The sequence below is a fragment of the Rhinolophus sinicus genome, linkage group LG17 (genome assembly GCF_036562045.2).
Source record: "Rhinolophus sinicus isolate RSC01 linkage group LG17, ASM3656204v1, whole genome shotgun sequence".
Taxonomy (NCBI): domain Eukaryota; kingdom Metazoa; phylum Chordata; class Mammalia; order Chiroptera; family Rhinolophidae; genus Rhinolophus; species Rhinolophus sinicus.
In genome coordinates this window covers 10,702,255-10,717,220 of record NC_133766.1, presented here as the reverse complement: position 1 = coordinate 10,717,220, position 14,966 = coordinate 10,702,255, and the positions used below count along the sequence as shown (strand labels likewise).

The window sequence follows — 14,966 nt, the reverse complement described above, 5'->3', positions numbered from 1 at the left end:
AGATTTACCAGACTCTCTTGTATTTAAGTCTGTTATGGGTTGAGACCTTGACCCTGGCGGTGGGACTCCTCTTCCCAAGCGTCCCCATGTCTCAGTGGTCACCGTACAGGTGCTTTGGGCCTTTGTCTGTTCCCTTGTGGGACTTCAGCCAAGCAGAGTAAATCTCTCGGGGTGGGTTTAAGCCTCGCTGGCTGTTCACAAGTGGGACCAGCAGGAGGTATCAGTAGCTTGACAATTCAGCCTTTGGAGCAGCGCGTTCTGGGAGGTGGCGGTCTGGTCCTTTGATTTCTGGGCTTTGCTTCTGAATGCGAATTGTCCCAAGTTGGCAAAGAAGCCAGCAGCTGCTAGCGTGCTGGGCTCGGAACCAGGTAAGAGGGGTTTTAATGGCTTGTCCCCCCTTCTCTGGCATCAGCTGATCGTGGCACAGCAGGATGAGCAGTTGGAGCTGGTGTCTGGCAGCATCGGGGTGCTGAAGAGCATGTCCCAGCGCATCGGCGGGGAGCTGGAGGAGCAGGCCGTGTGAGTGCCAGCCGCCCCTGTCACGGCCGTGACATTGAGGGGAGGAGCCTAAAAAGCCTGATGGTTATGTGACTAGTAAACCCCAAAGCTATTTCATTTGTGGCTGCATTTTTATTCTGCTTTACAGACTAGTCTCTCCAAAAGAAGCAAATTATCAGGTAAAATATTCAACAGGGTTTAGGCAGAGATATGATTATGATTTTTTTTTTCCAACACCTGCAAAAACAGATACAACTTCCTCTGAGCAGAGACTTGAAGTGTTGTTGTGAATGGAGATGTGAAACAGATACGGCTGTGTCACCTCTGTGGGGAGTCGTGTCCCGAAGAGAGTAGGACGTGAGCTAACTTAGCTGTCTCATCCCATGACTCCAACACAACACCGAACAAAGCTTTTTGCTTTGCATCGTAAATTTCAGCTTCCTGAGAAAACCTTATAAACTTAACTCCAATTAATAAAAAAATCTTCCCCTTCAAAAATCAAAGTAAAACACACAAGGAAACATAACTAGGTTAACTTGTTTTTCCTTAAGCATTCTGAACTATGACACCAAAATCAGCATTTTTAAATGCTACCACATAATACCTTTACCATTTTACAATTTTGTTTCTGAAAAAAAGTAAGGAAGTCCCACTAGGATATGTTAGAAAGCCTCCCATCTCAGTTCTGTGTTCAGTGTTATACATTCATTTATTATAAATTCAAACTAGGCATGTGTTCTGGGAGGCCCTGGGTATCGACAGAGGAGCAAACAGAATAGACTGTCTCTGCCACAGAGATTACCATTTACTGGGTAGAATAGACGTGATACAAATGAATGCAAGTCACTGAATGGCGACAGAGAAGCGGCAGGAGTGCTGTGATGGGGGAAGTGCCTGGTGCCTCGAGAGCCCTACCTTAGCCTAAGCCGCAGACCCAACTTCATCCAAGGTCCCTGAGAACCGGAAGGATGTGTTGGAAGGTACCAGGTGTGGTGAGAGTGGGGGTGGAAGAGGAATGTGAAGGGTGAAGGTCCACCTGGAGGAGGAAGGAGCACCTGTGAAGACTTGGAGGCGATGAGACAGTGCATAGAACCAAAGGGTTAGTGTCTAGAGCATGGGGCCTGGGAGAGGCATTGCAGAGGTCAAACGGAGGCAGAGCACAGCTCGGGCAGGACTCAGAAGCCATGTGAAGGAGTTCGGACTTTTCACTCTAAGGGTGGTGGGAAGCCAGGGAGGGCTTGTTAGCAGTAATGCCATGGTCAGGCCTACAGTTTTGGAAGGTCCCTCGGTCTGGGGTTCAGATGATGAGCCCACTGGAGCCAGACTGGAAGTAGGGGCCCCTCGGTAGGATGCTGGAGGAGCAGGAATCGGAGCGTGCCATTTAGTTTCTGTCTAATAAAATTTATTCCAGTTTGGGGATGGGAAAGGACTAATTGCCTGAGCTCCCGGGTAGATGAGAGAGAGAGAGAGCCTGGCAGACTTGCAGGGAAAGATGGTGAATTGAACACACTGATTTCTACTCCCGCTCTAAAGCCCGCTGGAACAGTAGCAAAGGGATTTTGCTATGGCTTTAACCTATGGACACCGAGCATAGACTAAGGAACAGTAACCAGAGCAACACTTTAGATCCTGGAAAGTAGAAAGCTGAATGGTTATGGACTCAGCAGACCAGAGAAAGTAGACTGCTCAGGCAGCAGAGGGGAGAGCCAAGGAGCCGTGTGACTCATGCTGTAAAAACCCCAGCTGGGAAGAGAACTTCCTCAGTCATGACATTGAACCCTGAAAGTTGATGTCTTCAAACTGACACCATTGTATTGGAAGGAAGGGGGAAGAGAAGTGGGGAGGACACAGAGGTGGGGGTGCAGTGGGAGGAGAGCTAAGCCCTAGCCTTTCACGGTGGGGAGTCAGCGGGACCAGGATACAGAGATGTCAGCGGGTTACTTCAAAAAATAGAGAAAGCACCAAGAGACTAGTGTGAGGGGTTGAAAGCGTTTGTCGGAGAGAACGGTAAACATCTGTGGTTTTTAATAAAAAGCCTCGTAGGACTATTTAGTTCTCTAAACTATGTACATGTGTGTCTCTGATAAAAATAACAAGTACATTAAAATAAAGAAACGTGGGTCTTGGACTGAGACCTGTGCTGTCCAGTGCAGGAGCCACCGGCCACGTGTGTCACTGAGTATGTGAAGCGTGGCCAGTCTGAAGTGAGATGTGCCCTGAGTGTAAAATGCACACTAGATTTTGAAAAAAATGTAAAATAGCTTATTAGTGATTTTTTACATTAATTACATGTCGAAATGATACTATTTTGGACATATTAGGCTAAATAAAACATTAAATGTATGCCTTTTTTTTTAACCTGACTACTAGACAGTATTAAATGGCATGTGTGACTCACCTTCTATTAGGTTGGTGCAAAAGTAATTGTGGTTTCAAAGGTTAAAAATAATTGCAAAAAGTGCCATTACTTTTGCACCAACCTAATATTTCTTTTGGACAGCGCTGAGTTCGGTAGATCTGGGCTAGAAACTTGAGTAGTGGGTGCCCTTGGCCTAGAGGTTGGGCGACCTGCCTGTTTTGTCTTCAGGAGGAAAAGTCCTGCCCAGCGCCCCGAGGTAGCTCTGGTTTTCAGGCTGTGATCCTGCCTGGACAGGTCTGCCGCTGCAGGGCCAAGATGCCGGCGAGCGGGGTCTACCATGAGCTAAAAGTGTTTGTGAAAATCCAGGTGAGGGACAAAGACTTGTTTATTTAGCTGTCAATATGGAGTTTATTTACTAATTGACATAATAAAGACCTGATTGCCCCAAATCCTGCAGGGCTGTCAGGTGCCTCGTGTGGGCCCAGACCTAGACACGCAGTTTCTAGCTGCCACTGATGCTGTCGGAGTAATAAAGCCTGTTTAGTAAGACCTCTGTACTGATCGGTAGGTTATGTTCTAGCCTCAGGATAACCGTGTTAATCCAAGGTTGACACGTCTGGAATGTTTAGTGACTCATGAAATAAACACTTGGAATAGGAGTCTTTTGGTGTTTTCTTTCCTAGTTGCACCTTGGACAGCAAATATTGTGAGCCTCGTGGGGCCAGTTCCCTCAGAGGGAGAAATACCGGCTTCTCTGTGGGTGTAGACGAGGGGCACACAGCATCAGGGAGGCCTCTGGCTTTATGATAAAGCGCGAAGTGCTTTAAAGGAGGTTACTCCTCGATGAAAGTGGGCTCTTCACCCATACATAGTGCTGTCAAGTGCTTTGTCTGTTACCTGGTGCTTAGAAGACCTGGCAGGGAAGCTGGGTTCACAGATGAGGAACCAGTGCCAGCAGCTGTAGAGTGCTTTGTCCACGGTGGCCAGGTCAGCAAGTGGCAAGCCCTGGCTGTGACTTCACGTAGGCTTCTTTCTGCTGCGCTGCACTGACACGGAGTTTGTGTGGTTGTATAGTCAGGTCCACACTTCCTTGTCTGCAATTCTGAAATCTAGAAAAATAAATTTAAAAAAATGTAACTTTGCAGCAAGCTCATGTTACAGTAAAACCTGACCTGAATAGACTGCAAGTATGACTGCTCATGGTTGTTTCTCTGCAGAAATAATAGCATGTTTGATTATGGGGCTGCCCCGAGGCCTTGCTAAGGCTGTTGGCTAACATACAGCACATATAACTTAGTACTTTTTAAAATGCCAGTAATCCTGAAATCAAACGCATATCTTGTCCCAGGGATTCCAGATGATAAATTGGGCGTTTGGATCCCAGTGTTGCCTCTCTCATTTGCTAAAACCGATGCTTAGGTCCTCATTGAATTCCACGACCACGGCGTTGCCAAGGCTTAGAGTTGACCAGCGACCTTCTCCCCTTCTCCATCTGCTTCTCTTTCTAGAATGTTGGATGATTTCTCTCACGAGTTGGAGAGCACTCAGTCTCGGCTGGACAACGTAATGAAGAAACTTGCAAAAGCGTCTCACATGACCAGTGGTATGTATGGTGTTTCAAGTGTAAGAATTCTTCATTCTGGAAACACAATCTCGGGGGGTTCTCTCACGGGTGTGTCCATTCAGATCCCTTTCCTGTGGCACATTTTTCCACGTGTGGACTGCACACAGCTGGTGGTGGTGGGTGGCTTTTCTTTGCAGTTACAAATCCTTTTTTATTTGTTTTTCCTATTTCCTCACCCAAATAGGGAACTTATTTTAAAATGAAAGCAAGAAGCCAGTTACTGTTTCTCCTGGACTGACTTCATTGAAAGAAAAACCACTACCATTTCAGATGAAGTGCCCTTTTAGATCAAATTTAAATTGTTTACATTTAAATCCATAGTGAATATTCCAGCAAATTTGCACCAGGATGGGGATGAAGTAACATTTTCCAAATTAGTTGCTATGTAGGAAGATGGGTTCCAGTGACAGTTTTTCGATTACTAAAACCACTTCCCCTAGTACAAGAGAAATAATAGTATAGTTTAAATCAAAGAAAATCTGGTACCTTGTTTTTTTCTTTGCTTGGCGGGGGTGGCTTGGTGAAGGGAGGAACGGAGATACTCCTTGAGGTAATTTAAGTGTTCGTGAACCAGAGCACCCCCTGCCCCATGAAAACGCCCGTTTCTTGACACCTCATTTTTCTGTTGGTTTCCCCCTGTCAGGTACATGTTATAGAGTGTAACAGTTTAGCCTTTTGAGGCAAGATTTAAATACTTGTGCACAGTTGCTTTCCAGGAGTTTAATAGTCAGGCTACATTAGCCACTCTCTGGGGCTCAGTTTTTTTATGTATAAATAGGGTGATGCCGTCCTCTGGAGATCATTGTGAGCTAAATGAAATAATAATAATTAATGCACAACTGTTTAACAGTGTCTCCCATGTATTAGTACTTAGTATATGTTGTTTAAAAAACACAAGACAAATGCGAGACTGGCAGAAGATGGCCCAAAGAGGCAAAGGACCCGTTATATCCAAAACAAAGGAAAGCTCATAGCTAGACTTACTTCCTTGCTCTCCTGCTATGCTTCTAGCAGGCCCGTCATTGCCTGAAGCAGGCACCAGCTTAGTTCATCTTTGACACGTTGAGAGACAGGTTTGCACAGTCGCCTTTCTGATTCCCTCTGTTCTCTCCTTTTCCACCCCTCACCCCTCTGCTTGGAAAAAAAAAAAAAAAAGAGAAAAGAAGAAGAAAGCTTTAATGAAGTATTATATAACCAGTTTAAACACCAGGCCTCTCACTAGTGTATGTATTAGTCGCAAAGTCAAGTAGCTACTTCAGCACCAGTTTTGTTTGCGGAAGACCAAGCGAACAAAGATGCACTGTGTCTACTCCTCAGCGTTCCGGGTATGAATAATTTAGAAAAGAACTAGCATTGTGATAAGCCGTCCAGTGTATATAAATAGCACTGAAACTTGCTTATGCTTTATTCTACTTTTTCCCGAAAGAAAGGTTTGGGGAGCAAAGTAAGAACTTTGGTTATATTTGTCTAGGAAAGAGAGCCAGGAAACAGAGCATTTAGGCTGAAAGGACCTTCAGTTTGGACAGCGTGCCTGTGGTTTTCATTTTCATCTTTGCTTGCTCCTGAGAGAAAGATCGCTAAGCGCCTCCTGCTTGGGAGTGTCTGCTTCAGTTTGACGACAAAGGCAATTTGTATTTGTCTCCGTTCTCCGTAACTTTGGGGAAAGTTCACTGCTTTTTAATCAAGCCTGCACGTACAGAAAGGATATCGAGACACACACTGACGTTCGATGAGGTAGTACCTATGAACACACACGCATGCTGCACCCTTCTTGAGAGACAGGACTTCTGCTTTCCCATGGCTGGCTGCTCCGGGGGCAGACATCAGCCAAGATGCCACACTGACTTGTTGAATGACCCACAAGAGACACACATCTCATCCTTCTCCTACCCAAAGAAAGTATATTCTTGTGAGTAGACACTAAGGTTGTTTTTCCCTCGCTTTCCAAAATTATATTGTTCGTCTTTTCACCTTAGGGGAGAAAAATATTTGGGGAGGGGAAAACAAAACTACCCCTGGAGTTGTCTTTGTTCCCCTCTGCTCTTTGAGGCAGGTCTTGATCTTGCAGAAAGACTGAGTAAGACTTTTCACTTGAGGTCACAAAAGCCCTTATGGTTAGTCCCGCCCCTTCTGGGGAGAAGTCAGCTCAGGTAACAGCTCCCTGGGGTTATTACCTAGTTCATGCTTCATGGAAGCAAGGTAACCACTTCAAAGGAAAAGAGCTTTAAAAGAGCATTCCTGGGTTGTGCTAGCTTGTGTGATGGATGTTTTCCTTGATGAAAACCTCTATTTAATTCAATCGCAGAAGAGAAAGTGATTGAGGGGGTTTAGTGGAGGCTGATGGAAAACCAAAAAGTGGAAAGCTGGTTCAATATTGGAAATCTGGGTTTGAAAATGGCAGGCAGCCTGGGGTGTGTGTGTGTGTGGGGGGGAGGTAAGTGCAGAAATTAGGTGTGAGATGGGAGATAGGGTAGTTAGGAAGCAATTACCTTGATTGTTTTGTCCTGGAAGAATATCTAATTTCAATGAGTGATTTTAAATTATTGTAAACATTTTAAAATAGATGAAAGAATGTTGGATACTAGGGTTTTCTTGACCACGGAAGTGATAGTTAACAAGATTAAAAATAGAATCTGGCATAGGCCAACTCTGGAATACTTTGGAATAGTCCTATTTCAGAAAAGGAATGGATAGAGCTGGGGTCTTTACCTGACTCGCAGTTAGCAAGTGTGTTTCTAGCATGCCTGAGGCAGAGCAAAGTGGTCACCACCAAGGAGGTATTTGCTTCACTTATATCATTTAGTGGACATTCTATTGGCTGCTTTTAAGAGTTTGCTCTCCAGCACATTTAAATAATTTAAGTTCATGTTCTGTAGACTTAGCATTGCCTTGTGGAAAGTTTTACAATCGATTTTCCTATAGATTCAGACCCTCTTATAATGTGATTCTTAATAGCTATTATGTGCTAAAATCTGCAGGCTTTCAAATAAACTTCTGATGACTCGGTCTACATTTACAGTTCTATTTAAATGGAACTCTTATTTGTAGCATTTTCATAGGCTAGTGAAATTCTTTCCTTTCAGTCTGACCCTCTGTGGGAACAGCAGGACTTATCAGTGGCAAGACCACTTGTTCTTTCTCCATCTGTCCACATTAAGGAACCATCCTGACGAGTACAGCATCGTGTACCCCACGTGTGCCCCAAGAGTGTGTGGTTTAGTTCAAACAGCAGCCCTGGGAGGCAGCCGTTGTAGAGGTCGGAGGGCCACCACAGTCAGGATTGTGGGCTGGTGCCAGGATCCCCCGGGGCCTGTGTGATCATGGCCTTGCTCTCAGCCATTTTGCTGGACTAGCCACCGTTTCTGTTTCAGAAAAGACAGTTCACTTTCATTTACAGAAAAGCTGCATACATTACTTCAACACACTTCTGGTTGAGTAATCTCACTTTCTTGACGAGGTGTGGTGTAAAATGAATCACTGGGGCTTGCGTTCTCAGCTTGTTGTTTCCGGAAGTGACTAGCAGGAACTTGCATCTCCTTTCCATCCTTCCATAGTGAGCAGAATAGGATTATTGTCAAATTAAATGATTTGACGTTGGAGGGAGCTTAAAGCAGGTGGGCTTTGATCTGGAACGCCAGTGCCAACGTCTTTCCCAGGGACACAGTAAGTACCCACTGAAAGCTGAGAGCCATGGGTTTTACAGACGCCAGGCAGGAAGCACATCCTTCCCACGAGGCAGCTTCCAGGGGAGCGGCAGGTGCAGTGCAGGCCAGGAGCAGAGCGGCATTGAGTACCGGGTGCCTGGACAGGTTCAAGGGCCTCTCTGCCCCTGTCAGCTACACACTCTGTCCCTTTTCTGCTTCAGTTTCGTGTGACTGTATCTTGGGGAAGGTCGAGTCCCGAGAGAGCTAATCCTCGTGTCCCGCCTTGCAGATCGGCGCCAGTGGTGTGCCATAGCCGTCCTCTTTGCAGTCCTGTTGGTCGTGCTGGTCCTCTTCTTAGTGCTGTGACGGCAGCGCCACGCGTACACGCTGCCTCCTGCACACGGACCCGGGGAGGAGGAGAAGCAGCAAGCCGTGCCGGCTCCTCGCCTCCGTCTCCTGGAAACACAGCCTGCGCTGACTTTTCTCTCTGTGACCCCACAATGGAGGCAGCCCCTCCATTCCAGCGCCGGAGGGGCCCGTGGGAAGAGGAAGTGACGACTGCACACTCCTGGCACCGCCTGTCCTGTTCTGAGGACAACTTGCCACTGCTCTGCCTCCCTGGACCTCTCTCCCTGTGGAGGGCCTCTGAGGAATCCAGAAAAATCTGCAGACTCGGCTAGCATTCGCTGTTGCTCGTTGCGTCCCATCCTCCGCAGCTCAGAACCCCCTGCTCTGACTGCAGCTGCTGTCCCGTCCCGAGGAGCCCTGTTGGGACTGGGCGCCCGGGTCTGCTCCCTTGCCCCTTGTGGGAGCGCCCCTTATCCTCCGAGAGCTGGTCATTATGGGGGTAAGGCCCAGAAGTAGTTTGTGACAGAAAACGCAGTGGTTCGTTTTTCAGGGCTAAGTACAGGGATACAATTGCTTTTCCAGGCACATTTTTGTTTGTGGTAAGAATAACTCATGGAAAATAATGAAAAGCACTGGGGTTTGGGGGTGCTAACAGTGCATGTCTTGAATTGAAAGGAGGAAGGGCAGCAGGACCCTATGTGTGCACAGCCGAGCGCGGGGCGGACAAGGTCTGGCTGAATTCCTGTGGCTGCCCTACGGCCTCCTCCCCAGGGGTGCACCTTGTATTTTTATATATATGGCTGCTGAGCGGCACACTTGAGTGGGGTAAGATCCTGTGGCCCTCCGTCTTGGCGGGATGGGGTGGGGAGGGGTTAGTACATTTACTACATTTAGTCAGAAACTGTCGTGACAAAAAAGGCTAGTTGGGACCAGGCTTTTCTTAACCCTGTGAGACATGGCAAGAAGAGGGAGGTGAACTTGTTTTGTTTCCCTAAGATGACAACTTGATTTTTATCATCCATTCAAATAACTGAGCCAGTCCAAATTTAAGTAACAGATGCTTCAAATTGAGTTTCAGTTGCTGAGACACTAAAGTTCAAGCTCCTGGTGACTTTGCAAATGCCTCCAACGTGGCCATGTGTATAGGATGTTTTTATAACCTCCCTGATGAATAACCTAATTTTGAAGTAGCAGCTGAACCCAGAGCCAGAGGCTGGCAGCCAGGCTGCTGTCTCCTCACCCATCTCCTTTGCACGTGGAACGCACAGCGACATCTGGACAGACTTGTAGCTTTGCCTTCTCATTTCCTCATCTTTTGGGGTCCACTTTTCAGCACACTAAATTTTTCAAAGTTTTTTTTTTTCTTGTTTTGTGTATATTCCTTGGTTTTTGTTTTGTTTTGGGGCTTTTACCCTCCTTTTTCTTTTTTCTTTTTTTTTTGTGTTTTGCAATTTGCAATGATGTACTTGCCCAGCTAACTTTTGAATTGCACTTTTTAATAAATGTGTATAACAATTTTTTAAAGAAGGGTATTTTCTCATATTTAGGATCATGGTAGGTAAGGAAATCTGCCTGTTGATGAAAGCTAAAAGTAGATTTATAAAACTGAAAGGGTGGTTGACATCCACGTTTACATTCAACTCTATTTGAGATATAAATAAGTTATTTCTTTTCAAATTAGCAAAAAAAAAGTGATTATTAACAAAGGGCTTCAGATGTATAGGGTACTAGATCATTTGTTTTACAAAGTTTTGAGACTTATTCAAATAAGTCTTCTATAAACTTAGAACAGGGACGGGCGTTAGATTTGCATTAAAATATACAAGTCTGTGTTAAAACTAAATGTGGACCTTGTCTCAGTACTGTCATCCATGCTCTCCATGTTATGCGAGGCAGCCGGTGTCAGAATTACATGACGGCCTTACGGAAAAGCCATGCTGTTGTCCCACTATTCCTAGGTTTACTAAGCCCTGCAGAACTGTCGTGTGTGTCAGGAGGGCGGCCTGTTGGGAACCCGCCTGATCACTGATGAGTAAGATACACTCTTGACTTCAGCGACCAGGTTTTGTGACCGTGAGGCTTAATTACTCAGTATTTGGATATATTTAGAATCGGCACACTGACCTCACTGACTTCAGGTCTTAGCTAAAGAGTGGTTGTTGTGAGGCAGACTCGGTCTCAAACGCAATAGGGAGATATTTAGAAAGAGAACAGTTACTGAAAATACAAATGCTGCGTGCTTCCTCCCTGTAGGGTCGCTGCGCTCTCCAGGCCTCGATGGAGCTGTTCTTTGATAGTCGGCCTCTCAGTGTATCTTCAGAGCCGGCTCTACCCCAAGCATCACTTCTGGCCCCACTGGCTTGATCCTGGGGTCTGAGCCTGTTGTACCCACACTGGGTGGTCACAGAGAAGAAGCCAGGGGCTTAGGTTTATTTCTAAAGGCAGTATTTCCTCCTCAGTGATCTTAATGTTACCAGGCTTTGGAGGGCACCCGCGTGGTCCCTTGGCTGCCTGTCACAGACGGCAGAGGAGCAGGCACAGGTGACACCCCCATGCTGCTTAGAAGCACACCCTGTCACAGGGTTGGGCTCCTTTTCTCCTTCAGTCGTCCACACCGCATCCCATATTCATCATTTCTAAAGAACTGGCAGAATGAGATGGGTAACGGAGAAAGAGCTCCATTTGTGTTTACTGGAAGAACATTTTACTGATCAACTGATTTGGGGCAGAATGGGGAATGAACCAGAGAGAGTTTGCCAGAGTAGGAGTCCAACTGGAAAGCTAAAATACCTTAGTTTTCAGTCCTAATTATTGAATCGTCTTTGTGTTGACTGGACAATCACTGGTGCTCCGTGTGTGTCACTGTGATGTGTCACATGAGGATCGACATGCCAGAGCCGAAGGGGGAGACTTGGTCACTTGCCCATGATTCTCTGCTTTCAGCCAGAGTTAAACAGACTGATGGGTCTGGGAGCCAACGACTTGGCAACTTCCTTTCCTTCTCACCTCGTGCGATTAAGGGCTGTGAAGAGAAATCCAGTCAAACTCCAACAGAAATCTGTCTCTGTTAAGTGCTGTACCTTCTGGAAGTGGAGGTGGCAGAGCCAAGATTTTTCTTTTGGTAATTTTCCCGTCTGTAAAGTGAGACCGTTACCTTTCTAGAGAATTTCATAGCATTGCAGGATCTCAAAACTGAGTGATAAATATGCATTGTTTTTCAACTCTGGACTCTGAACTGTTTGGCTTTACCTCGTACCGTGGGACGAATCTGTAAAGACAAACTTCGGACTGTCTGGAGAGCTAATGTCTGGAATGCACTACCTTCCATTCTCCCTCTTTGTCTTCCTCTCACTGGCATTTCTTTCCCTCCTGGATATTTTAAGAATATTATTATTAGTATTATTATTCTTAAAGTGTTCTTTGTCCATCGAGAGCAGAGAGAAGGATTCACAGACTGACAGCCGATCTGCGCCCCCCCTGACACTAAAGCTCTGAAAGTTACAGTGGCGTCTTGGTCATGTTGCTGTGGTCTGCACGTATTTGGGAGTTCTTTATATTATAGCCTCTTTACAATACAGCTATGTTGGGAGGTGAGGAAGAAAGAAAAGGAACTTGTTTCCCTCTGACATAAGCTAACGTGTTGGTGCTGCTTTCCTTCTGATGGGACATTGGGCGCTTCTTCGAGGTTGTGCTGATGGGAGCTGTGCTTAGATCGCCCCACGACCCGCCCTACTGCTGGGCTTCACGGGAACCTTTCTCGGACCGGGTTTGCCTACTGCAGCCAGATCCTTGTGAGAAAGTGTACTTTGCCATTTCTTTTTATAAGGTTATGGTTTGCAAACCCAGAAGCCACTTAATGATTCAGAGGGTGTTAGAAATAAGACCACCCAGCTTTGTTGTTCGCTGACCAAAGCGTCTCGGGCGCTGTTTCCTGGCCCTGGCGGCAGCCCATGCTCCACTCCAGCCAAGCTTTCTGTCAGCTCCGGGGTGCGGCCAAGTTCAAGGTGGTTCTTTCCTGCTCTGCAGAAAGTAGGTTTTAGCTGAGACCCACTACTGAATGGCAGTTGCTACCCTGCAATTAAGGTTTGTTTGGGGAGACGCAGACGTCCTAATCCTCAGAAAAAGTATTTGTGCCCAGTCGCCTGTGCAGGGTGAGGAGAGGCCGGCTAGGTGTCCCACTAAGTTAATGGAACTGCTTGTAAGCGCCATGGGATTACATCCTGACTGACCCAGGCTAGGAGAATGCCCAGGGTGAAGGGGTGGCCTGGAAACCAGGAAAAGGCCAAGGAAACAAGCTGTAAGTGATTATAGATTCAGTTTCTGTAAGTGGAAATATGCTTTCCCTGGCTCATTTGTAATTAGAAATTGGTGTAATTTAAAAATAGAATATGTAATACATGGTAGTACTCAGCAGGACTAAACTGTCAGATTTTTCTTCCAAGGATAAATAACCTGATAGCGTTTTATTTTTAAATAACTAGAAGGTACAAACTAAAGACGTGCGATCTAGAATTAGAACTGAAAATGCCTGGGTGACTGCCCAATGGTGCTTCCTGTTCCCTGCTGCCCCCCACCCCAGGAAAGTGCCAGAGCTCTGGTGCCAGAAGTTTACAGCCCTCGCTACAGGTAGATAGGTCTTGCTTCTCCAGATGGTGGGTCCCCAAATGTGCTGTGGGACCAGCGGTGGCAGCATTCCCTGGGAACTTGCTAGAAATGCAGATTCTCAGGCCCCACCCTGACTCTGCATCACAGACCTGGGGTGGGGCCAGCGGGCTGTGTTTACCACGCCCTCGAGGGGATTCCGTCGCCCACTTTAGGTTGAGAATCACTGCTGCTGCATTGTGGGACTTAGGCTACAGTCAACCGTCCCTGCAACTTAACAGCTTCCACAGCTTTGATTGTAATCCTGACATGAAATAAAATTTGATGACACCATACACTTGAAAACTTTTTAAAAATACTTGTGTAAAAAAACCAAAAACCAAAAAAACAAACAAAAACAAACACCCCTTAACTAGCCATCCTTAAAAGTGGTATTTTTACACCCTGAAGTCTATCGGTAATGTTTCTTACTTCTGCTCTTGAACTCATGTTACAACTGTATGAATAATACTGTTCAGTATTAAAGAGAAATGGAGCGACCATGAGCTTTGTCCTGGGTTTTGTTTTTTTTTAAAGTCTGTTTGGTTGGTTTTTGTTTTTAGTTCCTTCCACACCTAAACACGGCTCCCTTCCTTCCTTCTGCCCCCACTCATAAACATGGACATGTGCATATGCCTGGGGTAGGAAAAGTTTGTGGCTGCAGGAAAATCTGAATGCTAAATTGTGCTTTCTCTGGCTGAGCTAGTCGTATGGATTCTTAAATCCCCAAATAACCATTCTACGTATTCAGAATATTGTACAGCATGGAGTTTCAGTTGGGACTGGGAATCTGGGGAGCAGAGAGACTAGAACACAAAAGGAACTGAGTCCTTCATGAGCCCCCTCACTGAAGTGTTGACAAGAATACTGGCCATCTGAATTGGCAGTTGAAAGAGCAGGAGATCCCTATGTGCAGGGACCTCACTAATCCATATGTCATCGTCACCCTCACTTATTGAGTTCCTTCTATGATGTACCAGGCACTGTAATTAGCACTCTGGAGGAATATATATAATACTTAAATTGGCTGTAGGAAACTAGGACGTTTCCTCATATAATAACAAATCTGCAGATGAGGAAATGGACAAGTAATTTCTCAAGGTCACACAGCTGATGAGAGGCAGAGCCACTTCCTATGCCCCCAGTGCCTGGCACAGAAATTGGCACCTCTGTGCTTCACAAATCCTCAGCTTCATTTCCCCCTAATGTCATAATAGGCAGCTAGGACGGGATGGGACACACAGCCCCTCCTACCACAGTGCTGACACCCAGCACTTTGGTGGTGGCTCCTGTTTGGTGCAGGCACAGGCAGAGAGGCAGAGCCTGGACACAAAGTTCCCACCAATACACCTCTCAGAGGGGGAGGGACGGGTTCCAGAAGCCACCTTGGACTTGGACTTCCCTCCCCACACCCTTCACTGTGCACATGCTTAAATGCTTTCTGATTCTGTTCACAAAAGCTCACATTAAGATTGGCCGGCCTTTGGGAAGGGGCCATAACTCTTCCAGGGGCAAATTTCTCAAGTTTCGTTTCTCATTGCAAAATAGCAATACTTCTGGCTAACATTTGCTCTGATGTGCCAGGCTGGTTTTTGACCAAGCATTAGGGACCTAATAGGGAGCAAAACACTATATATGTTTCATTCTCACAACCCCATGAGGGAAATACTGTTGCGGCCCATTATATACCTAAAAACTGAGGCATGGAGCAATTAAGAAATTTGCCCAAGGATACCACTCGTAAACGGTAGTCAGAATTGGAACCCGGGTCTGATTGGACCGTTATGCAGCCTCTCTTCAAAGAAAAAAGATGCCATTTAGATTTCAGTGGTGGCAAGCAGATGTTTCACTA

At 46.1% G+C, this 14,966-nt stretch overlaps 1 protein-coding gene across 1 annotated transcript in view; it reads left to right on the top strand.

Moving 5' to 3' along the window:
* STX6 (syntaxin 6) overlaps positions 1 to 13,620 on the top strand; it is a 30,626-nt gene extending 17,006 nt beyond the window's left edge. Inside the window, exons 6-8 of the mRNA XM_019734272.2 lie at positions 413 to 519; positions 4,366 to 4,460; positions 8,415 to 13,620. Coding sequence (XP_019589831.2) covers positions 413 to 519; positions 4,366 to 4,460; positions 8,415 to 8,491 — 279 coding nt within the window. The 3' untranslated portion in view covers positions 8,492 to 13,620. The remainder of the gene's footprint in view (positions 1 to 412; positions 520 to 4,365; positions 4,461 to 8,414) is intronic.
* The last annotated feature ends 1,346 nt before the right edge of the window (positions 13,621 to 14,966 follow it).